This window comes from Trematomus bernacchii, unplaced genomic scaffold (genome assembly GCF_902827165.1).
Source record: "Trematomus bernacchii unplaced genomic scaffold, fTreBer1.1, whole genome shotgun sequence".
Classification (NCBI taxonomy): domain Eukaryota; kingdom Metazoa; phylum Chordata; class Actinopteri; order Perciformes; family Nototheniidae; genus Trematomus; species Trematomus bernacchii.
The window spans coordinates 13390208-13415674 of record NW_022987547.1 but is presented as its reverse complement, the minus strand read 5'-3'; the positions used below and the strand labels follow the sequence as shown (position 1 = coordinate 13415674).

Below are 25467 nucleotides of genomic sequence, written 5' to 3'. Positions count from 1 at the left end.
GATTATTTATAGTTTTGCTGAATAGTCTCATGTCCGCTTACCTTAGAAACGTAAAATGCGACGGCAGTGTGCAGATGGGGAGCATGTTAGCTCAGCTTGGTAGCTTCAGCTAGCTCTGGAACTTCCAGCCCGGTGGCAGCAGGTCCCGCCTCGGCTCCGCCTCTTTGCCCTTATTTGGAGCAGGCGGGAGTGGAACTCTGTCGCCACTGTCGAGCCGTTAGTGGCCGACTCCGCCTACTAAGGGCTTCTCGGCAACTCTGCAGAATCCTATGGGTGACGTCACGGACCCTACGTCCATTTATATATACAGTCTATGGGTATAACCGGCAAGAGAGAAAGCCTTTGAGCTCCATACTGTTTCAGAAATAATCCTTGATAATCCATGATATGTAGTGATGGGAATTATGGCTCTTTGAAGGGAGCCGGATCTTATGGCTCCGTTCCTTTCAAAGAGCCGTTCAAAAGAGCCGTTTTTTAAAAGGGGGCGGGGTTACTAGGTTTATCTGCGAAATAATCACCAGGATAATGATTGACTGTATTGTCAGACCTAATGTCAATAATCGGCATTGTAAACATGACACAAGGTGGCGCCATATCCATGTCATCATGTCAGTGAATGTACTTTGAATTTACCCTCTGCATGTGTTAAGTAAATAAAGTTGCCTTGCCTTGAATGAAATTCATGCAACTCTTAATATTAGATAGTGTGTTTTTAAGTGGCGATGGAGATTATTTGTTGACCCTGCTTTAAAGGATATTTTGCCTTTACAAATGGTACGCTTTATCACTGCCTGGGTTTTGGTTGAAGTGCATCCAAATGCTGCTGCGTTTTCGCGTTTGGCTCATTTTCCATCCGAAAAACACATCATCTACCTGTCCTGTACCACTTGTTATGACTTCTCTCTCTCGCGTATTCCGTTAAAATCAACCCCACCTAACTCCTCGTGCTGAAACCTACCAATCAGAGTAGGGGCGGGTCTTCACAGAATACGTTTGGGGAACAAAATCAAGCTTTTTAAAAGGTGAGTGGATTTTGGCAGGCAGTGAGTGCGGACCAACGATTGAACGATAACAAGAACGGCTCTCACCAAGGAGGACTCGGTTCCCCTCGTTCGTACCAAAGAGCCGTTCAAAAGAATCGGCTCGTTCGCGACCGACACATCACTAATGATATGGCGTTTCATCACCGCAGAATCTGCCGGTAGAATCTCCCGCATGAGCTCAGCCCCCTCCTTTTTTTAAAGCTTTATACCCCAAATCAGCACTTTTGAAACAGGAAGTGAAATAGAGGGATATGAGGCATGGCTAGAATGGGTGATCTGTTTGGTATTTTGAGCAAAACACTTCACATATATATTTTTATATATCTGAGACCTACAGTATGCTATTGCCTAAAAATAGCATGATAGGTCTACTTTAAGACAATAAACATTCACTATGTAACTTTCATACAAGAAATGTCGCTCCAGGAACTTTACATTAAAAAAAAAAACCCGTAAACATTAAAATTTAAATTAATCCTGAGAGGAAAGTGTGTATAATGTGGAGTTTTTATATTATGTTATATATATTACAAATATATTTTAAATATGTATGATAGCTAATTGCATATTGTCAACACAAATAGGCAAACGAAAAACTAACTTTAATTTCTTAGTGACTTCAAAAACAGGTTGCTGCAAGTTATACAAAAAACAAAAAAAGCTACATATATACAGTAAACTGTTATTTGGTAGTATTCAGCTTGCTGATTTTTTTAAATATCAGAAAATAGCTGGTTACAAATATCAATTGAACACGAAATTGCAATATAAAACTGGTATTGTGTGTTTTTTCACCTTATCACACAATAATGCCCTCAACTTTGACATAGTGTGCAGGAATACAGTCCATTATAACAATATCAGGCTTCTTATGTAGAAAGGAACGTAAAACAAATCTAGCTTTTTGGAGAAGTAAATCAATTCAGATTAAATAAAACAAGATAATGTTATAAAAAACAAAAAAAGGTAATAATAATAATATATCTAGTTTGGTGGCACCTTTTAGGTTACACAAGGAGACTTTATAGTGCAAATACAAATATATCACTTTTAACACATGCAGGATGCAGATTTTGAAGAGCGTGTCATGTTTTTACAGGAACCTGCCGGAGGTGTTTGCTGTCGAGTCTGAAGCGGAAACAGAGCCTCTCAGTGTTTCTGCTGTAATGTGTGTGTCCTATCAGCAGGCAGCCTCTGGTAAGTGTACCATCTGTGACCGGGTCCGCATGCCATCATCCTCTGAACCTCTGCCACTGAGGGTGAGCCGCAGCGGGTCACATGACTCCTGCCTCTCTGCCAACCGCTGTGGAGAGCAGCCAACAGGAAGCACGCTCTGCTCGTCTTCATCACGTAGGTCCGGAAATCATCATCAGCTAAGGAACGTTTATTTAAAAAAGCATGTTGCCATAATAAGGCAATTCAAAGTGCTTCACCGAAATCATTCAAAGCATTAAAGTGCACTTATCATGCTATTTTAAGGCATATATTATGGGTCTCAGATGTCTATTATGTGTTTTGCTCAAAATACAAACAGATCATGCATTTTAAACATCCCTCATATCCAGTGTTAATTTTGGCAGCTGTTTTTGATTTAGTCTTAGTCTTAGTCTTTAGACGAAAATGGTTATTAGTTTTAGTCACATTTTAGTCATTTCTATCCTTCATAGTTTTAGTCTAGTTTTAGTCGACGAAAACTCAAAACGTTTTAGTCTAGTTTTAGTCGACGAAAACTCAAAACGTTTTAGTCTACTTTTAGTCGATGAAAAATTACATTTTAGTCAACTTTTAGTCAAAATGTTTTCTCTCTTTAAACCAATTCAGTTAGGCAAATACAGGTATCTGACATTGTAATCAAGGTGGCAGCATCAAGTGTTGAAATTCGTAAAGCAACATTTCACTCTCTTAACACTTTACTTGTGTAATATATAGGGATGGGTATCGCTAAGGTTTTCTACGGTACTACTAGTCTTATCAATACTGCTTATCGATCCGGTACTTTAACGGTATTCTTGTAGGTACTTTTTGTTATTTTTTAAAGGAAAAAACGAACAAATTGTTAACCGAATTAATTGCTTTATTTACATGTGAAATAAATGAAATATATATAATTATGTTAAAATATTGTACTGTACTTGAGTAAAATGTTGAGGTACTTGTACTTTACTGGAGTATTTAAATGTTTTGCTACTGTGTACTCCTCTACAGTTCATAGTTAAATGGTGTACTTCTACTCCACTACATGTATTTAATACCTTTAGTTACTTTACAGATGTGGATGAATGATGTGAAATATAATCAAGTGTTAACTCAGACTTTAGTAAATCCACAAGCTACCCTGCAGTATACAAAGTCCTTCAAACTAGCTGCACCTTTACCAGCTTTGAGAACACTTTAATGATCAATCATTATAAAACATATCATGTATATTATTCTGAAATGGACCAATCTGCACAATGACTACTTTTACTGTCGCTACTTTAAATATATTTTGATGATCATACTTTGACTTGAGGAACTCTTCCTACACTATGGTATTTTTTTACTTAGCTACAAGATCTGAGTACTTCTCTCACCTCTGCGCACCTGATGTGATAACGTTACTCGTAATTGGGGCAACAGAGCTACGAGTTAAGGAAGTCGAAAATTGTGCATTTCTCCGACTGAATATGACGCCTTTTGGCCGGCTGTTTGGACAGACTACTCTACTCGTGTCAACGCGCTAACGCGAACACATGGCAAACGAGCTTTGTCCACATCGAGTCTTGTAAAGTGTCTCTATACTCTCTGAACGCTCCGTCCCCGGCAGATCTCTGCCGCTGCAGCGTGTCTGTTAGGCCCCGCCCCCGCACACAGAGAGAGAGGGAGATCGCTCTTCTGGAGTGAAGAGAGCGGAAATAATGATATTGCAAGTTAGAAATGTAAGATGCATTTTGACAGACAAGACGGACACTTGGGGGGAAATACCCTGCATTTTGAATGTCCGATAGTCCACCATTAACACCTAGTCCCGTCTCGTCTCGTCAACGAAAACTAAATATACATTTCGTCAAATTTTCGTTATCAAGAATCTATTTTTAGCTCGTCATCGTCTTGTCTTAGTCATGTAAAAAAGGTCGTTGACGAACATTTTTCGTCATAGTTTTCGTTGACGAAATTAACACTGCTCATATCCCTCTATTCCAGCCCTGTTAGAGAAACGCGGATTCTGGGTCCTTAGCTTGAAAAAAAAAAAAAAAGGAGGCGGAGCTAATGCCTGATCAGAATTCTACCAGAGATAAAGTTAAATTCTGCTGTGATAAAATGCCATCCTGTTCTAAACCACATCAAGGATTATTTCTGAAACAGCATGGAACTCAAATGCTTTTTCTCTTGCGGGTTTATCACAAGGTGAGTTCCTTTCTTTATTTCCTGCTTTTTAAACACATGTGCTCTCCAGTACAGGTTAGCTCTGAGTGTTTGCGAGGCTTGCTAATGTAAAAAAAGTAGGACTGTCAAGTTAACGCGTTAATAACGCGTTAACGCAAAAAAAAATTAACGCCACTAATTATTTTAACGCGATTAACGCATGTGTATTTTTTGTCCTCGGCCGCCGTAGTTTCAGAGCGCATCGAGTGTAAAATACCATCTACAAGCTGATGCTGACAGCCCCGCTCCTGCCGCCCGCTTGTGGCAGACTACACTTCCACGCTCACTGGCAGGCCCGGACTGGCCATCGGGAGGACCGGGAGGGAGTGTGTATGTGTGGCGCGACTCGCGCGAGCGAGGCACACCTTACGTGTTGATGTTGTTGTTAGCATCTGGTGCTAGCTAGCTGCGCTAACGGATATAAGGAGCTGTTTCAATGACATTTCGCCGACAACTGCGCCGAGCACTTGACTTTATGCAGGTAGCCAGACAGTGGGACATTGTACGAAAAGTCAGCACACTCAGCACGGATAGTATGCGCAACATGATTGCAGCGTCCAGGCAGCTCCCATTCGAGCATATATGCCTTGAGCTGCACATAGCTCCAACAATCCATCACAGTGTCTCCACATTCTCACACACACACACACACACACACACACACACACACACACACACACACACACACACACACACACACACACACACACTGTATTATTGTATGAGAGAGCTTCCAGGTTGAATTGAGGCGAATATTTGTAATGTTCAGAGGTTGTTGTGTTTAATATTCATGAGAATATTTGTCATTGTTCAAATGATAATAAACAAACATATAAAGCATATTTGTCCACTCATATGTTGATAAGAGTATTAAAAACTTGAAAGATATCCCTCTAAGGTACATTTAGAACAGATAAAAAATGTGCGATTAATTTGCGATTAATCGCGATTAACTATGGACTATCATGCGATTAATCGCGATTAAATATTTTAATCGATTGACAGCCCTAAAAAAAAGACGAGATTACGTCCAAAACACGTCAGGCATTGGCCGTGTCTCAATTCAGGGGCTGCACCCTTTGGAGGCTGCATTTGTAGACCGCATACGTCACTTCCGCCGAAAGAAGGCTGTCCCAATTTTTTTAAAAGACGAGACTCCTCCGAATGCGGCCCACGAATGCAGCCTTCTTTTCCCGGATTTGAAGGATACATCTGATGTATCCTTCGCGGTCTACCATATCCCAGGGTGCAATGCGCGCAGGCAAAAGTGAGTTTTTTCAAATGAAATGGCTGTCCGGCAATAGTATGAAGCTGCAGCGTCGGAGGCTGCACTCTCAGGACCGCACTCTCAGGACCGCACTCCGAGGACCCTAGTTGTTTTGCAACATCGCCACCTAGCGGATTGGATGACCGCAGAAGTACAACCAGCGAGTATTGAGTCTCATACACAGCGAGTCTCTTTAGACATTGTAATGCTTGTTATTAACCATCTAAAAATGCATGAAAATATGTTTTTCTTACTGAAATTAAATTATTATTATTAACAACAAGTTGTTGTTAATATGTTTTTGTTTTTTAATAACAAATGTATTTTGTATGTCAGATGTAAAAAGATAGTCTTTTATATTTGTCTTATCAAATTTGACATACAACATAAATATATATATATATATATATATATTGTAGTAATAATGATATAATCTATTTATAATTGTAAATGTATATTGTATGTAGACATACATTTAGATGTATATTTTGTTAAAAGAAAACAAAACTGTTAATTTAGTTTTTGGGAGAAGGGGTGGGGTTAAATAAGTGTAAACTCCTTTGAATCAATTTGATACTGCTTATGTTTCTACAGTATCATAATTCTCTTGTTTCATTTTATTATTATTATATATATATTTTTTATTGTATTACACGTTCGAAATAAATCAAATCAAATGTGTCTTTGAAGAGGTGCTAGATTACTCAAAAACAACTGTTAGTGTGTTTATGCACCAGGCTGCAAAAGATAAACATGCAATTTGACGAGAGGCATTTCAGTGCAGAATACATTTGTATTTATTGGGCACAATTTCCACACTGTGGATTGTTCACTGGGGTGAGGCGGGGTCTGCTGTTCCCTCAACCACCAGAAAACAGCTCCAGCTGCAGTACCCCGGGAAGCCCTCTTCTGAGTAAAAACCCTGTAATATTCCTCGCCGTCCACTTCCCCGGTAGCCTGTGCCAACGTCCTTATACAGGTTGTCACACTGAAAGCACCTGGAAATTTGGTAGGCCTTCCTAAATTCCCTTTGTGTGTCCCTCTGTGAAGATATTCCAGTTGACGACACCTGAAGTAGAATGTCATAAGAAAATTACAATTCAGACAGAAAAAGAACAAAACCTTCCTTCATTTAGCTGACCTTACTCTTAGTCAATCAACTTGATAATATTCTAACCTACAGAATAGGCCGACATAATAACTGACAAAACATGTCAAAATGATGAGACTGTCTGATAAACAGTAAACAGGCAGTCAGCACAGTTAAGATTATTTACAATGAATTCAAATAGTAATACAATGACTATTAAAGAAGCATTTACACTGAAGACAGAACTTAGGCTACTGCTGATTTAATGTAGCGGACAGACAGATCATATTGACATGCTTTTGTCATCCTCTGAAGTTTAATTAATTAGCTGACTATAATTAATGATCAGGGTTGGGAAGTTTACTTTTTTTAAATGTAGTAGGTTACAGATGACTAATTACCCTGTTAAAAATGTAATAAGTAATGTAACTGACTATGTAACTATTTGTATTGATATTCTAATGTTAATTATGGTTATTTTATGTTTTTTGTGAGTCCCTTTGGATAAAAGCCTCTGCTAAATAACATAACCATAACATACGGTTTCATTAAACAAATAAACAAAAAGGCTAACAGTTGGTTTTGCAGCGAGTCATCATCATAGGCTAACAGATGACATTTAGCACGTGTTGCTTGTATTGCTGTCCAATTGAATACACCAGAATAGTTGTTAACTTTAAACAAACAACATGATTCACATTACTCACACTCTTACTGTAATTAGTGATTAAATCAACAATTAATGTAGGACACCTAGTTGGGCTTGCCAAAATCACGCTACAGTTTCATTAAACAAATAATCAAATATGCTAACAAAACTAATGCTTTTGCTAATAATGCTTTTGCCGAAAGCTATAGCTAACGAATAATTGTTTTTAGTGCCTTTAATACTGTTAGAAGCTATCATAAGCTAACAGATGTTTGTTTGTATTGCCTTAAGACTATCATAGTTAATGTTAGCTAATCACACTTCATTTCAAGACACCAGAATTGTTATTAATGTTAAACAAATAAAACTTTAAAAGCACTTCACACTACTCACACTCTCTGCGTTGTCGTTCATATTCATGTCTCCTGCTCACTAGGTGGCGATGTTGCAAAACAACTAGGGTCCTGAGACTGCAGCCTCCGACGCTGCAGCTTCATACTACTCCTGTCCGGTCTCCCCAGCAGAGTAGATTTCAAAGCAGCAGCAAGCGGAGGAATCACTAATAAATGTGAGTATTGGGTTTCAACTTACTTTAAATTAACTAATGTCACACACGTCAAACCCAAGGGGCATTAAAACGTACATTTTCGTTAAATAATACGGATAAATACGTGACGTTAGTGACGCTAACTAGCTAGCTGGACGTACTGTACTGTTGGTTCACACTTATTTTTAATTCAATTCAGAAGTTTACTAAAGTCATACAGAGATCTTGGCTCTGTTATGGATAAGTTATACTTTATATTACATAAATAGACCAAAGTGAAAACATTTAGACCGGTATAGCCTACAGTACGGTGGGATTTATAAAATGCTACCCTGACGTGTAGCTGCTGTTTGCTTTATTTATTTCTCTGACATGTTGCAATGTGTTGTTGTTTATTAAACTTTGGGACAACATTACAACCTTTGTATTCAGCTCATGCTGCTTTGAGATAGGGCTAAAAAAGAGCCTATTTTAAATATTTCCACCAGATTTGATCATCTTTTATTTAGGTTAAAGTTTATTTAATTAATCCTAATCCCATAATAATAACACAATCAAAAATAGACAGCAGCCTTTTACTTGATGTTAGTTTGTGCCGTGCTGTCAAAGGGATGCAAGTGTGACTGTCACTTCATCTCTTTAGTTTTTTTAAAACCAAAACCGTACATCATTTTAAATAATCCTTTGAGGATTGTTTGTCTGAAATGCTTAGAGTTACATTTTGCAATAATACTTTTGCAACCCTGTGTTTAATATGATTAATTCACTTTTTTCTTTTTCTCTTGTTTTTCTCTGTAATTAGGACAATTCTGGAGAAATGGATCTGCTGGAGAAGGACCCCTAATCTGAAAAGTGCACAGCGGATCATCAGGACAGAGCTGCCATCCACCTGGACCCCCGTGGTGCTGGAGAAGGACCCCTAACCCCAGCGGATCATCATAGCTGCCATCCACCTGGACACCCCGAGGTGCTGGAGAAAGCAAAACGGCGATCAGGAACATCCTCCACCCAGACCTCTGCTTCCACAAGTCCGGTTGGGTCGGAAACGCCCCCTGCCCTCCTGCCCCAACCCTCTGTTCCTCCAGTGGCTCACCGAGCTGCGGGACGCCGCCAAAGAGAAGGGCCTGAAGCTGCAGTACGTCTACCAGAAGGTAAGACATCAGAGTTAAAGTGCTCAGGTCTTGATATGTCATGTCTTTATTTACTGTTAGGTTTTACAGTTATAGTAAGTAGTAATACCACTGTGAAGAAATACCCTGTTATAACCAGGGGTGCACATAACTGGTACGCAGGTACGCATGCGCGGCAACAATCTGAAATGCGTACCGTCACTTGTGTCACAAAGCGCATTTGCGTACCGACGTACTTGTGAAGCTTTTCCAGAAGGCGGTTAGATCACCGGACGACAGGGTCGGTCGCCGTGTGCACAGACAGGGCTGCTGTTAACGTCGGTCTGTACAGCAGCCCTGCGCTAAAACAGCTGATCACAACGTTCACACGCTCCGCGGGTATGAAGCTCTGTACTCCACTGCCCCCCCCCCCCCCCCCCTCCGTTGACAATCGCGAAGCGCTGTACTCCACTAACACCCCCCCCCCCCCCTCCCCCCGTTGACAATCGCCAGAAGTTGGAGTACCAAACAATGACTCCAGGTACTCATCTGAATACCTCACTGAGAAAGTTGTGTGCACCCCTGGTTATAACCTTATGTCATGCATTCAAACCGTATTTCAAACATATTTACACTACCTCACAGGATATATTTTACTCTTACTTTAGTGTGTGTGTGTGTGTGTGTGTGTGTGTGTGTGTGTGTGTGTGTGTGTGTGTGTGTGTGTGTGTGTGTGTGTGTGTGTGTGTGTGTGTGTGTGTGTGTGTGTGTGTGTGTGTGTGTGTGTGTGTGTGTCACACTGTGTGTCACTGTGTGAAATAATTTCCCAACTAACAGACAGACATTATTTGACCAGGTTTTCTTTGATAAAGCAAAAAACTGAATACAACATATATACATTTTCAGAATTGCCCGTTTTATAGTAATACTACATTATAGTTTTTAATTGTAATATCTGATGCATTCATATGTTATGTACTAGGGATGGGAACGATTCATAGAATATTCGAAATTATTCAGGTATTCGAGTTATGAATATTTTTATTGTAATTACTTTTTTTTTTGTTGGGAGGGGTGCCTAAGTTGATTACATATGATCAAATGGAATAATTCAATGTATACGACAGTGCCATAGCTAAGTGTGTTATGTCTAAAGGTGTGTTTTGCTCCGCTCACCGGTCCCTCACAGCGGGCAGAGCTGCAGGTGCTGATCTCTCTCTCTCGCGTCCGGTTATACTTCACTCGCGTTTATGTCCAAATCCATCAGATCTAGCTAGTTCTAGCTAATGATATGGCTGCTGCCCCTCCCTACACACAGATCACGCAGACTCAAACCTCATCTTATGCCCAAATTCCAGCTGAGAGGGTCTTCTCTACAGCTGGCCTGAATGTGAATCGCCTCCGCACCCGCCTCTCCCCTGAGCATGTAGACATGCTCATATTCTTAAACAAGAATGAGTATTGAATAGCTGCATTCTGTGCATAGGCCCTGTTATAGGTTGTTGATCTCTGTTGTAATAGGGTTACGTTACCCTAACCCGTATGTTGTTCGTGTATGATCCTGAAAGCTGTAGGCCTATAGCTGTCAACTGTTCAAACTGTGATCACCAGTTCAATACATTTGACAAATTCGACTTGGTTTCTATACTTATTTGAACATGTATTTATTTATTTTTCAAAATTAAATTTTTCTTAGTAAATATTTTCCCACATTTTATTTTTTTTATAGGATATGTACATTTCGGTTAATCGGTTAACCGTTTTTTTGGGGGTCGAATATTCGAATATACATTTGCTTTCAAATTCCCATCCCTATTATGTCCACACATATGGAAAGAAGAAACAGATCTTCATATAACAAAGAAGTCATGCACTTATATGGCAAATCCTTCACAACCTTGAAAAAACATGAAAATAGTAATAAATTACATTTCTAAAAACACCAGTTTTTCATATAATGACCTGTGGTTTGCATATGTTGTTCATTAAGTTTCTTTCTAGACTTTTAACTATAAAGCAGTCTTGTTAAAGTCACAGGATAACACACATTATATTTTCTGCTTGCACACTTTGTCTTTCAGTCGGCTGTTTGTGCAGCCTGTATAAAAGCAACCCCAGGTACAAGAGAAAGTGTACACAACAGATGTACAGTTACTGCTTTAAAGTCACTGATGTTTGTTTGTTTGTAATTCACGTTTGCTTCTGTCTTGTTCTGCAGGCCATCAGCTCTTTGAACAAATATCCATTGCCGCTTCAAAACGCCAAAGAGGCCAAAATCCTGCAGAGCTTTGGAGACGGCATCTGTAAAATACTGGATCAGAAACTGCAGCGATATCTCAGAGAGAACGGTGAGGAACAGAGGAGTGGGGGGGTTCAGGATTACATTCATTCACTTACAATACAAGATCATTAAAGAAATACATTGATGCCTGCATTGTGAGAGGGGTGTAAATACAAGAGGGGGAAACTAGTGAAATTGGGAGCTATTTAAGAGTGGGAGTCTCAACAAATATGAAAAACATACATTAAAAAAACTACAAACAATACACCAAGAAAAGCCTGATGTAGAAAAATATAAGAACATATCAAAAAGCTAAAAGAGAATACATGGGTAGCTTTAAAAAAAGTTATCTGCAGTACTAGGAGTTATACCCAAAGGCAAGGCTAGGAAACAAATACTCACTTACTTCAAGCTGCAATAAAATGTATCACACTTTTCCTGTAGGTCCAGACGCTCCGATCCACTCTCTCCCTGAAGGAGCGCCCCATGCAACAGCCTGGATCCATCCAGAAAGGTGTGTGTGTGTGTGTGTGTGTGTGTGTGTGTGTGTGTGTGTGTGTGTGTGTGTTGTGTGTGTGTGTGTGTGTGTGTGTGTGTGTTGTGTGTGTGTGTGTGTGTTGTGTGTGTTGTGTTGTGTGTGTGTGTGTGTGTGTGTGTGTGTGTGTGTGTGTTGGGCAAGTTACTTTTAAAAAGTAACTAGTTATAGTTACTGCTCTCAAAGAAGTAACTAGTTACTTTATTAGTTACTAAATTATAAAAGTAACTAGTAACAAGTTACTTTACTTTAAAAATAATAACAATACAAATATAAGTTTTTGTGTTGTTCTGTGGCACAGTAAGACTAGTTTTATAGCCCCATGTACATTAGTTAGGTGCTTCAGGAGATTGGCATTGCTGTTATTCGACGTGTACAATGCTTTCTGTCCTGCACACAGTTTACATTTGACCGTAATATTTTTTGCGTCCTTTATCCCCACAAATTGAAAATAGTGGTTATATATCCAAGTTGTAAATGCACTGCTGCTCTCGCTGATACTTGCATCTGCCATTGTGTGTGTGCTGGTGGTGGGCGTTGCCGTGTATGTGTGTGTGTTAGCAAGTGTTTGTGTGTCTGTGTATTTTCCCCATAAGGCAAGACCCGCCCAACTCTGTTTCTGATTGGCTTACCCTGAAATGTTACCCCGCGTTAACCAATCATCACTCCTCTCTGGTCACTTTCACTTTTCCATGGTACTGTGAGAGGACATCGCCTGTAAGTTACATCCGCAGGGAGATTCGGTTCAGTAACGCAGTAACGCACCCATTTAAATCACAGTAACTATAACGGCGTTACTGAATGGGAATAGGTAACTAGTAACGTTATTAGTTACCGCAAAAGGTAGTTGCGTTACAGTAATGCGTTAGTTTGTAACGCGTTAGTCCCAACACTGGTGACTTGTCATTGAAAACCTCTTATTTGTGACTTCTTTTGTTTAACTTTCCTTGTAGAAGAATGCAGCCGGGGATCAAGGGAAAAACAAAGGAGGCGGAGGAGGGAGGAAGAAGAGGGAGTACATTCCCCAGAGACGGTCTGGAGGTTACGCTGTTCTGCTCACACTGTACAGAGTGTCTCAGGTACGCCTTCCTCCATCACATCTCCATAAAATACCTCCATGTTTTGCATCGTGGCTTCATGTGATGTCTCTCTCTCTCCAGATCCCAGGCAGCAAAGGCTACATGTTTAAGATGGAGCTCCAAGCAGAAGCTCAGCAACTCTGCGATAAGTCCTTCACTGTGGTAAGTGGAGTATTTGTTACAACACAACATAACAACGCTTCTGTTTTCTCATGTGTTGTTATAGCTAAAGACGGGCTAGCTGCCTTTAAACCCGCTTATTACACGGCTGATAACCAAATAAATTGAGGATTTGACTTCATAATTTGATAAATGAATTAATGATGGAAAATGATTTATATTGCCATGGTGAATATCTTTTGATGAAATGATTCATCATTTTAAATCGTAAATATGATCTGTTTCCTTGTACCTTCCGGTGTTTATTTAAAGGGGACCTATCATGCTAAATGCACTTTTGTACGTCTTTTATACATGATTATGTGTCCCCGGTGTTCCAGGGAACTCACCAAGTATCAGAAAACACAACCCTCTCTATTTTCCTGCATACCCAAATCTCTAAAAAAAAGGGGCTGCAACGGATCTGATAAAAACTGATCCAGATTTGAACACTGTCCTGACGTCAGGACAGTGGCGCTACGGCTATTGGGCCAACTCCACCAATCAGGAGGAGACAGCCACGGCCATTGCCGTTCGAAAGCGCTGGAGACGCTGTAGTACATATGCCAGGCCTGTAGATGGTGCTGTTCTCACTGAATCTGCCCTAGAGCTAAAAAATGTCAAATTGAGCAAAATGAGGCATGGCTAAAATGCATGATCTGTTTGGTATTTTGAAAAAAAAAAAGTATAAATATGCCTTATATAGGTATGGTCCTACACTATATTATTCAAATATAGCATGATAGGTCCACTTTACGTGAAGCAATTGAAGACAGCCGCGGTGCTCTGAGACCTGATGAGACGGGGAGCGGAACAGTTTTTCGACCGCAAATTGTAAACCGAAATTAGTGTTGCAAATTGGACTGCAAAGTATAGTTTATATAAAAAAGTATATCGCCGAAATATTGATTTAGATTTGTTATTTTGAGACTATTTAAGTCAATACTTTTTTGTTAATAAATTACATTTTTTGACTGAAAACCTTCGGCTGCTTATTGCTTTGGATTGTGTGTCGTCAACCCCGCTCTATAGTGGCAAAAGGAAACCTTGGATGCCACTACAAGGGGTGTCAAATACAAAGTGGGCCAAAATTAAAAAATGGGTACTAGTCGAGGGCCGGACTGGTTCAATGTTTATTGCAAAACTTATTGAAATGAACTTATTGCACATATTAAACCTGGAACTAACAAAGCTTAAATTATTGCCTATAAAAACAACATTAAACATTAAATAATCAGTTGCATTCATTTCTTATGGCTCTATCTGCAGCTTTTCCGGAGTCATTTCTTATGATTACATTTTTCCACAGGCCAACAACAGCTTCAAAAAAACTATTTCCCTCAAAGAAAAAACAAACATGCCCTGTTGTCCAAGAAAAAAAGTGCAGAAGGAAACATCCATTGAAACTCAGTGTGCTGCTCTGTGATGCTATGCCAGATACTTGGCATCTCATCTTGGGTGCAAGTTCATCAATGTTTGGGCTCAGGCTCTGAGCTGAGGAAACCCTCAGGATTGAGTGAAGGCGTGCGTGCAATATACCGGCGGGCCAGATCTAATAGTAATTAGAAATTATCCTGCGGGCCGAAATTAAATCCACCACGGGCCTTGAGTTTGACACATGTGCTTTAATACCTAATATGAGTTGAATATGTGCAGTATGGTATTATATGCCAATACAAGATACACCAATAGACTTAAGTTATTACTTATTTTAGTTTTTATTGTTTTTCTCACCAAAAATCATTTGTAGAAGAAACTATCAGAAAAAAGTCAAGGAGTATGAAGATTATAAGGGTTAGGTTTAGGTTTAGAGTTAGGTTTAGGGTTAGGGTTAGGTTTTTGACATTTTTAAAGACAACATTTGACACTGCATGATTAAAGAGAAACAAACCAACATAGAAATTTAAATTAAATAAAAACATTTGTTTATTTATTTATGCTTTTGACGAATTAAGAAAATTGTACATCGCTATAAAACAAACGTAGCCCCCGGAGTTACCCCTGATGTCATGGTAACACATCTTACTAATGTTTTGTTTTTTTAATCGTACATTTTGGGAAAAACCCGGTGCTCCCGGAGAAAACCCGCAGATAAGTTAGTGGCTTTTATCTCCTGGCCTGCTGAGCTTGATTCTCCTGAACCGTTTTCATGTGTTCAAGGAAGTCATTGTCAACGGTGACGTTCTTCACATTCAAGCTGTTAATTCGGTCCTGATCGCCGTTTGGATTCTGAACCGCTGTGTTTTTGTCCCTCAGCGGCTTCACCTGGAAGGCTGATTCACTGACTTTCAGGTTGAGCAGTTGATGCTTAAAGTGTTTCTTACTATCAATCTCTTCGTTGGCATCATCCAGATTCTTTTGCAGGAGGTCATTTTCCGCTTTCAAACCATCCAAGTGATCGAATGTCAGCAAATGAGAACGACCCTTCCTCAAAACACCAATCTCTAGGTTAAGATCCACGAGATCCTTCCCCATGGCGGCACTATCACACCTCAAGGTCTCGTTGGATGCCATCAAAGCCTGATACTTGATCATGAGATCATTTTCCTTGTGAACCTCATTGCTCACACCCTGGATCTTGTTCATTAAAGCCTCGTTCTTCCTCATAACGTCCTCTCTCTCAGCTTTCGCCTCCTTGTAAGAGTCCTCAAGCTTCATGAAAAGCAGATGCCTTTTCTTGAGCTGCAAAACTTCTTCTCGCAGGGAGACATGTTCGAGACTCATGGCGGCTTTTTCTGTCACCATTGCGTTGTAACTTTCCCTAATGGTGTCCTCATTCTGAAGTTCTTGACACAACTCGTGTTTCTTTTGTTGCAACAATTGATTTCGCTGGAGAATCAACTCTCTTTCTTCCTTCGCAATGTTGTATGACCCCTGAAGATCCTCTAAACCCAGAAGCCTCTTTGAAAGCTCAAAGATCTCTTCTTGCAAGTCTTCAGTTTGGCTCCTTTCCTCATATTTCAACTGGTTCATTTCGTCTATCTCAAACTGCACCGTGCTTTCATTTTCAAGCTCCCTGCAGAGATCCACTTCCTGCGGCAGAGCCTGGTTCTTCTGGAAAACCGTCTCTGTCTCTGCCTTAGACACTTGGAAACAATCCTGAAGTTGCTCTTTCCTTTGCTTGAGACACTCAAGTTCTTCCTCAAGGCCACCATTTACTCTGATGGTTTCCTCTGCGTCACTTCTCAATGCATCGAGCGTTTCCTCTGCAGCAGAATAGCTTTGGATCCATGAACGCACCTCTGTAATCAGTGCTTCGAGCTCTCTCTGTCCACATAGTGCAGCTTCATTCTCCTGAACCGTTTTCATGTGTTCAAGGAAGTCATTGTCAACGGTGACGTTCTTCACATTCAAGCTGTTAATTCGGTCCTGATCGCCGTTTGGATTCTGAACCGCTGTGTTTTTGTCCCTCAGCGGCTTCACCTGGAAGGCTGATTCACTGACTTCCAGGTTGAGCAGTTGATGCTTAAAGTGTTTCTTACTATCAATCTCTTCGTTGGCATCATCCAGATTCTTTTGCCGGAGGTCATTTTCCGCTTTCAAACCATCCAAGTGATCGAATGTCAGCAAATGAGAACGACCCTTCCTCAAAACACCAATCTCTAGGTTAAGATCCACGAGATCCTTCCCCATGGCGGCACTATCACACCTCAAGGTCTCGTTGGATGCCATCAAAGCCTGATACTTGATCATGAGATCATTTTCCTTGTGAACCTCATTGCTCACACCCTGGATCTTGTTCATTAAAGCCTCGTTCTTCCTCACAACGTCCTCTCTCTCAGCTTTCGCCTCCTTGTAAGAGTCCTCGAGCTTCATGAAAAGCAGATGCCTTTTCTTGAGCTGCAAAACTTCTTCTCGCAGGGAGACATGTTCGAGACTCATGGCGGCTTTTTCTGTCACCATTGCGTTGTAACTTTCCCTAATGGTGTCCTCATTCTGAAGTTCTTGACACAACTCGTGTTTCTTTTGTTGCAACAATTGATTTCGCTGGAGAATCAACTCTCTTTCTTCCTTCGCAATGTTGTATGACCCCTGAAGATCCTCTAAACCCAGAAGCCTCTTTGAAAGCTCAAAGATCTCTTCTTGCAAGTCTTCAGTTTGGCTCCTTTCCTCATATTTCAACTGGTTCATTTCGTCTATCTCAAACTGCACCGTGCTTTCATTTTCAAGCTCCCTGCAGTGATCCACTTCCTGCTGCAGAGCCTGGTTCTTCTGGAAAACCGTCTCTGTCTCTGCCTTAGACACTTGGAAACAATCCTGAAGTTGCTCTTTCCTTTGCTTGAGACACTCAAGTTCTTCCTCAAGGCCACCATTTACTCTGATGGTTTCCTCTGCGTCACTTCTCAATGCATCGAGCGTTTCCTCTGCAGCAGAATAGCTTTGGATCCATGAACGCACCTCTGTAATCTGTGCTTCGAGCTCTTTCTGTCCACATAGTGCAGCTTGATGCTTGGCTTTGATAGCATCGATGCAATCCAGCACATCTCGCTTGTCAAACATCTGTCCCTCGAGGGTCTGTCGTTCACGCTCCAATTCCTTGTTTGTCTGGATTAGTCCCTGGAACATCGCCTCTACGGTAACGTTATTTTCGATCTTCTCACTAAGAACCCTCCCTTCTTTTTCGAGGTAGGCACATTTGCGCCTCAGGACACGTTCCTCGGCCTTCAGAGCGTCAAACTGCTCCCCCAGCGCTGGAAAGCTGCTGAACTGTCTTTGTATGGATTGCATTTCCACATGTACGGTCTTGAGATGTTCTTCAACTGCCCCAAGACTCCTTCTAACTCCAGCGTAGTCACCTCCCATTTCCACTTGTTCCTTATTGCAGGACATGTTTTTTTAAGATGATAATGATACACACACAGTAGCAACTGGTAATACCTAACTGTTTCTCACGGGGAAAAAACAGAATTTCATGGGGTGTTCTGCTAAGCCAAGATATGCTATGCCTTAAAACTCAAATTTGTCTCCTTGCAGGTTCAAATTTGGAACTATCGATGATGTCACAAAGCACATCACAGCATCATCATGACATCACTTGGAATTTCTGCACAATGCTCACATGTAGAGATGTGGCCATGGCAACAATGAAGATGCATTCTGGGTAACTTTGCCCAGGCATTCCATTTTTGAAAAACAACAACAAGATGGCTGACTCCTACTCTCTATTCTACTCAATATTAAGGGAGTTCTTTGTGGAAGATTATATAGTGAAAATGAACACACCGATGTTCTGAAACTAATATATAAAAAGGGACTTGTTTTGGGATGTCCTGTTAACAATAAACCATTATTATTACTCAAAAATTGTCGTCAAAAGCAGAGAAAATACTTCCTAATAATACTCTTTATTCAAAAAAAATTTGAGTCTGTAGGCATGAAATATTAATGTTTTTGGTACAAAATTAGCTTGAGCACAATTTTGTATTGGCCATTTATTGACTGATATGACGGCACAGGGTACCCTGATCAGAGCGTCCTGAATATTTGTATTTTAATTTAGTTAACTTTTATGTGTCTGTAGCCAGATCTGGGCAGTAAGTACACGGCCTGGTCTTCAGTGAGCACTCTGATCCAGAAGAACCTGGTGATGAAGACCCACAACCCTGCAAGGTACAGAGGACACACACACACACACACACACACACACACACACACACACACACACACACACACACACACACACACACACACACACACACACACACACACACACACACACACACACACACACACACACACACACACACACACACACACACACACACACACACACACACACACACACACACACGTCTCTAAAACCCAGGAATTGATAATTGACTTAAGACGTCACAAGGATGTTCCTAAGGAGTGAATCATACTCAATGACAAGGTTGAAATTGTCACATCATATAAATACTTGGGCACCATTTTCGACGACCACCGCACATTCGATGTGAATACTGAGTGTGTTGTGAAGCGGGGTCAATGCACCTTCTTCGCAAACTGAACTCTCTCTGTCAGGCCGGTCATTCTTTGTTGTTTTTACCAAAGCATTCATTGAGAGCCTTATTTGTTTTTCTTTTTTTCCATAGTGTAAGGAATAAAATCTATATTTATATGGCGTAACTTAAAATGAATATACTGTTCTTATTTTAAGCTGCTTTATTCTGAAAACCGGATGTTCACACAATCGACTTCCGGTTTTCGCGAGTAAATATCGTCAACTTCCGGTTAGCATTAGCATGTAGCTAATTTTGTGTTTCTGTGAATTTAAGGAGAAATGACACGTGGTGTTGCACACTAAACACACTGTCTTTAACCATCACTTATTGACGCTACAATACTATTATTAGGGAATGTTTAAATGACCAACATATTAGAAGATTGTAAAACTAACATCAGAAAACGACAGGACGTGCCTTGGACCCGCCCCCGTCAACGCTAAGCCAATAGGAGAAGCCTACAGATTATAAAATGAGAAGCCAGCTGGAAGCCGCCCTCTTTCCCAGCTGTCCATCAAGGATAACCAACCATTCTTGCAATTTCATTGTATCATCGTATCGTTGTTTTATTAAACGCTGTTAACTTGTAAATAAGCTTCCTGGAGTCCTTTCAGCTAATCCTGAGCTCAGAGCTCAAATACCCTACAATAGCCTTACACTGAAAGACAGGAACAGCCTGAACAACATTGTTAAAACCTGCTCTCAGGTCATCGGAGTGAAACAGAGAGACTTAAACTCCTTTTGCAACCAACAGATTATGCGGAAAGCAATTCAGAGTGTTTTGAAGTGGAAACGGGGGCTTCCCTTTCGTTTAAATGTAGTTCACTCTTCCTCCCTCTTCAGGTATTCTCTGACAGAAGAGGGTCTGGCTTTAGGGGAGCGCCTCAAGTCTTTAGAGGGAACTAAAGGTCCAGAAGGAGACAGAGAGGAGGCCAGGAGTGAAGGAAACAAGCAGGAGGAGGGAGAGGAGGGTGGCCCGGGGTTTGTGGACCTCACTGTTAGTGATGATGACGAAGAGGAGAAGGAAGAGGAGAGAATACAGTGAGTGTGCTTCAAAACTTCTGGGAAAAAAACGTATCATTATCTCAACATGTAACTATACTCTGAAATGCATTTAAGTCGCACCATTATTTTCCTTTTGTCATATGTTTGTGTTTGGACTGATAGACTAAGTGTTTAGAGACCATTTAAACATTCAAGATTCAAAATAACGTGGTCTTGGTTTTCACAATCTTAAGTCCCAGCCTCCTCCAACAATTTACGACATAAAAAGGAATAAATATAGTCCAAAAAGAAACAGAAACGTGTAAGTAAAATGCAAAAATAGGTCAACTATATACATAAATAAAAATACGGTGCTTTCTACTTTTATATACGACAATACGTGGACTTTACTTTGTGTGTTTTAGCTTGTAATGTTTCTGTAAAATACATGAACTCTCAACAATTGTAGATTTATTAGTAATATATATTTTAGACAGAAATATCTCCATTATGTTTTATGACTGCACTTGTATTGTTGAACTGTTTGTAAATACAATAAAAGGAATTGAACCGTCTTTTCCCAGACCTACAGAGAGGCCGATCTCCTCTGCCCAGCCGAGGGTTGTCGTTCCTGGGATGTTCTTTTCAGGAAAACCCCAAAATGTACCGTCAACGAGCAGAAACCCAAATTCATGGAGTCTCCTTCCCGGCTCCTACGAGATCATCCTGTGTGTGTGTGTGTGTGTGTGTGTGTGTGTGTGTGTGTGTGTGTGTGTGTGTGTGTGTGTGTGGTGTGTGTGTGTGTGTGTGTGTGTGTGTGTGTGTGTGTGTGTGTGTGTGTGTGTTGTGTGTGTGTGTGTGTGTGTGTGTGTGTGTGTGTGTGTGTGTGTGTGTGTGTGTGTGTGTGTGTGTGTGTGTGTGTGTGTGTGTGTGTGTGTGTGTGTGTGTGTGTGTGTGTGTGTGTGTGTGTGTGTGTGTGTGTGTGTGTGTGTGTGTGTGTGTGTGTGTGTGTGTGTGTGTGTGTGTGTGTCCTGAACTGTTGGTGTGTTTGTGAAGCGGAAGCAGGATCTGGTCAAAGAGCTGCAGATGAACGGAGTGACGTTCGATGTGAGGAAGCTCAACGTGGGAGATTTCCTGTGGGTCGTTCGGGAAAAGGTCGCAGCTATTCCAGGTAACACAACGTAAAAAACAAATCCACTTTTTCCTGTCTCTTCTACATCAACATGTGTCCCCTCTTCTTCATGTCTCTTCTACATCAACATGTGTCCCCTCTTCTTCATGTCTCTTCTACATCACCATGTGTCCCCTCTTCTTCATGTCTCTTCTACATCAACATGTGTCCCCTCTTCTACATCAACATGTGTCCCCTCTTCTTCATGTCTCTTCTACATCAACATGTGTCCCCTCTTCTTCATGTCTCTTCTACATCAACATGTGTCCCCTCTTCTTCATGTCTCTTCTACATCAACATGTGTCCCCTCTTCTTCATGTCTCTTCTATATCAACATGTGTCCCCTCTTCTTCACGTCTCTTCTACATCAACATGTGTCCCCTCTTCTTCACGTCTCTTCTACATCAACATGTGTCCCCTCTGTGTAAAGAGATTCTGAAAGTTTCAGGAACAAAGATTCTCTCTCTTTTTGTCCTGATCCATTTTTATAAAAACCTGTCTGAAAATGAGCTGATCAGATTTTGGCCACTTTATGATGTCATAACGATGTTTTGGCTTGTGTAACCATTAGCCAATCAGCAACCAAGGTAACCCCCCCCCCCCCTCCCCCACCTTATCACCTGAATCTCCTCCTAGAGCACCATTGTGTTCTTTTTAACCAAATCTCTCTCAGAGGGGCGTGGGGAGGGGCTCCTTATTTTCATCTAAAGTAACAGACAGAGAATCAGCACTTTTGAAACAGGGCTGAAACAGAGGGGATTATGGGATGCTGCAATGATCTGTTTGGTGTTTCAGCCAATCAATTTGTAAACATGTATTCATTGATTTTTTACATTTATCACATTACACAAACACAACCGAACATTAGACATATGGCAGATGACAAAATAATGCTAAAATAAAAAGTGTGCAGTTAGTAGAAATCAGTTTAAAGTACAGACCAAGAATATAATTACATTTGCAAATTAACAAATTCAACAGAAATACAGCAAAAGCACATCCACAACCAGAGCTTACAATTCTCCAAATAGATGAACCGTATTCAACATTTCCTCACCGTAGTTTAGTCTTTTCACTTTAACCGTCCACCGCTTCTGCAATGTCCCCCATTTTTTTATAAATTCCAACTCGTAATCATTTTGTTTTTCTCTGACTCCAGGTCAGTTGCGGACCCCCGTTGGCCGTGAGCTCGTCCTGGATTACATCATCGAGAGAAAGAGGATGGACGACCTGTGCGGCAGCATCATCGACGGGCGCTTCAGGGAACAGAAGGTGAAGAAAATGCATCTTCGTCAACCCATTTATCTTTGAGTCACTCCATCAAATTATTAGTCATGTACTCCGTTAACCAGAGCCCTGCATGCTGACTTGAAATGGCTTGTTTTGCCAAATGGTCAATAACCCAAAGATATTTGGATATTATGTAGAAATGCAAGAAGATTATCATATTTAAGATTAGATAAACCTTTATTAATCCCCATAGGGTTATTCTATCGGTAAAGCAGCAGCAGGTATACGAGTGAAACGCGAAATATATCAAAATAACAATAAAATAATTCGGTGGAACTGTTAACATACATATATGAATAGATATGGATACTTAAAATGTATATAAATGTCTGTCTTCAAGTGCATGTCCAAAAGTAGGTACATAGGGTGCATCTTGTTAAGTTTAATTTGCACTTGATGAATCATTTGAACATTTTATCACATATCAAAATTGTTCAATCTTCTGTAATGAGTTTCTTTGCTTTTACTCTCCGTATCTTTTGATAAAAAAAACACATTTTCTTTTACGATGCTGTTAATCAAATTATTTAAGGTGTGTTTTGTTATGTGTTACTGTGCACAACCCAAGAATGTACCTTAATCTCTTCGTCCCTTTACTTTCCTCCTCATCAGTTCCGTCTGAAGCGCTGTGGTCTGCGTAACCCCTGCTACCTGGTGGAGGAGTGTGGGAAGGCTGCCTCTCACCTGAGTTTACCTGAGACCACGCTGCAGCAGGCCATCATCAACACACAGGTGAGAAAACATACACCTGCATGGTGGTTTAGGTGCTGTTCACACGAGAACGCAAACGGTTGTATCCGCTACTTTTCTCTTGCGTATAGCCCGTTCGTTCACACGAGGCTGTAACGGAACCGCGGAAACGGACCCCGCAAACGATAACAGGTCCCAAGGTGGGTAGATCTGCAACCGGAACGCTCTGGGGGGGGTCAAACGGCTCAGTGTGTACGCCCTATACCTCTCCCCACCTCTGCTGCTCACTGCTGTAGCATGGTCAGTAGCTACTGTCAGTAGCTACTGCTAGTGCTACTGCTACTGCTACTGACCATGCTACAGATGTTAGTGCAAAATCTACAGCTCCTCTACCACAACCATCAGCAACAAGTGGACATGGAGAATTACATGAACTACATGTTGCTAAATCCACCGCGGGGCATAAACAGAAGGGCAACCATGGCAACCATGCTCGGGGGTCTTCTTCGCTGCTTATGGTGTATTTTGTGGCGAAAGTACAGCGCCACTTACAGGCCCGGCATATGTACTACAGCGTCTCCAGCGCTCCCGAGCGGTCTCGGAAGACTTTTTTGATATCGTATTCGGTTCGTTTGCGTTTCGTATGCGTTTGCGTGTAAATGGGCTCTTAATGTGCACTGCATTAATCACAAAACAAGATTTGTTTGAGTCTCTGATGTATATATGTTGTCTTTTGTATATGTGTTTGTGTTTGTGTGTGTGTGTGTGTATCAGGTTGTTGATCGCTTCTTTGTGAAGAGAGTCCAGGATGTGAGGGAGTCGATGGCCTACCTCACTGTCATGACTCGATACCTGAATAAACTCTACCAGGTAAAAGTTTAAATAAATATTTTATAAAAGCAATAAATGGATATGTTTTTAGCCCCTGTAGATTAATACGTTTTTATAATTTGAACAATTACTGTAGGGTTTTGCCTCAACTTCAATCATTTAGACATGTTTGTGTAGCCTTTTGAAGCCTTAAAGAATGAGTATATTATGTATTATAGGGGTCTAAGTCGGCCCCAAAACAATTGGAATAGTTATGATAAACTTTTAAATCTGTTTTCCAGAACTGTACGCTGACGTGTCGCTCCAGAGAGCTGGAGAGAGAGGATGAGGAGGAGGAAGAGGAGAGAGGGACCCCCCCTGCTCTCTTATCTCTTTTGCAGAGTTCAACCACGGTGCAATCAAAATGTGTGTGTGTGTGTGTGTGTGTGTGTGTGTGTGTGTGTGTGTGTGTGTGTGTCCATAAAACCTTTTGCTGATATTTGTTTTACTGCTGAAATTTTTTTCTAAATTAAAATAGTAATTGTTAAACACATTGTTTATTTCATTTACTGAGGTTTTAACCATTATTTACAACATGTGTACATAAGCAGTGGAATAATAGGATATCTCTAGGTCATTAAACTGTCTTAAGTTCAGTTTAATTTTATTGATACAAAAAATAGGTCATCGAAAATGTTTCATTGTGTATTTCAGCAGAGCGGGGGGTCACAGTGCTGCTGGACCTGGAGGTGCTGACCTGGTGTCAGTGGGACATCATCTGGGCAGGTTTAGGGGAAGAAGGAGAATATAAACTGTTATAAACCACAGCTACATATTAAGATTAGAACACTAATATTGTTAAGAATCAATCTATACAACATGCTTTTGTTCATTTAAAAAAACATATTGTTTTATTAGTACAGAAAAATTAAGACTTATTTTAAATATGAAATAATATGATTAAATTACATCAGATATAATTAACTTGTTAACTTACTAATGTAACATTACTGGGGGCTAAAGGAACAGCTTAATCTTATTTACCTGGCCATGGTCCTCTTTATTTCATCACCGTCGGTGATCCCCAAAAAATGGTTAAAGTAAAAAAGTATAAGTAAAGTTTCTGGATCCTTTTCAGCGGAGTTAGCTTGTAAGCTAATTTGCTAGCAAGCTGCTGGAGCAGCGCAACCGAACAGCGCGTATCACGTGACGTAAATACGAAGCGCTCCGTAGGCTAGACCGTCTCATTTCGTAGGCCGCTCGGTCCAGCCTACCCGGTCTACGTGGGCTGGGTCCTCCGTGGACCGCGTTGGCTGTGTACTCCGAAGGGTGCAGCCCCTGAATTGAGACACGGCCTTTGTTTCTGATAGCAAC

At 40.7% G+C, this 25467-nt stretch overlaps 1 protein-coding gene across 1 annotated transcript; it reads left to right on the top strand.

The window, feature by feature from the left end:
* The first annotated feature begins 2107 nt into the window (after positions 1-2107).
* LOC117476656 (crossover junction endonuclease MUS81-like) lies at positions 2108-24589 on the top strand. The gene is given in 16 exon segments (XM_034123336.1): positions 2108-2393; positions 8926-9152; positions 11329-11458; positions 11836-11877; positions 11880-11905; positions 12880-13005; positions 13087-13167; positions 18686-18774; positions 19992-20189; positions 20717-20912; positions 21168-21303; positions 22463-22575; positions 23206-23325; positions 24058-24153; positions 24396-24456; positions 24459-24589. Coding segments are annotated over 16 exon segments (2046 nt in total). The 3' UTR covers positions 24578-24589.
* Positions 24590-25467: the final 878 nt, after the last annotated feature.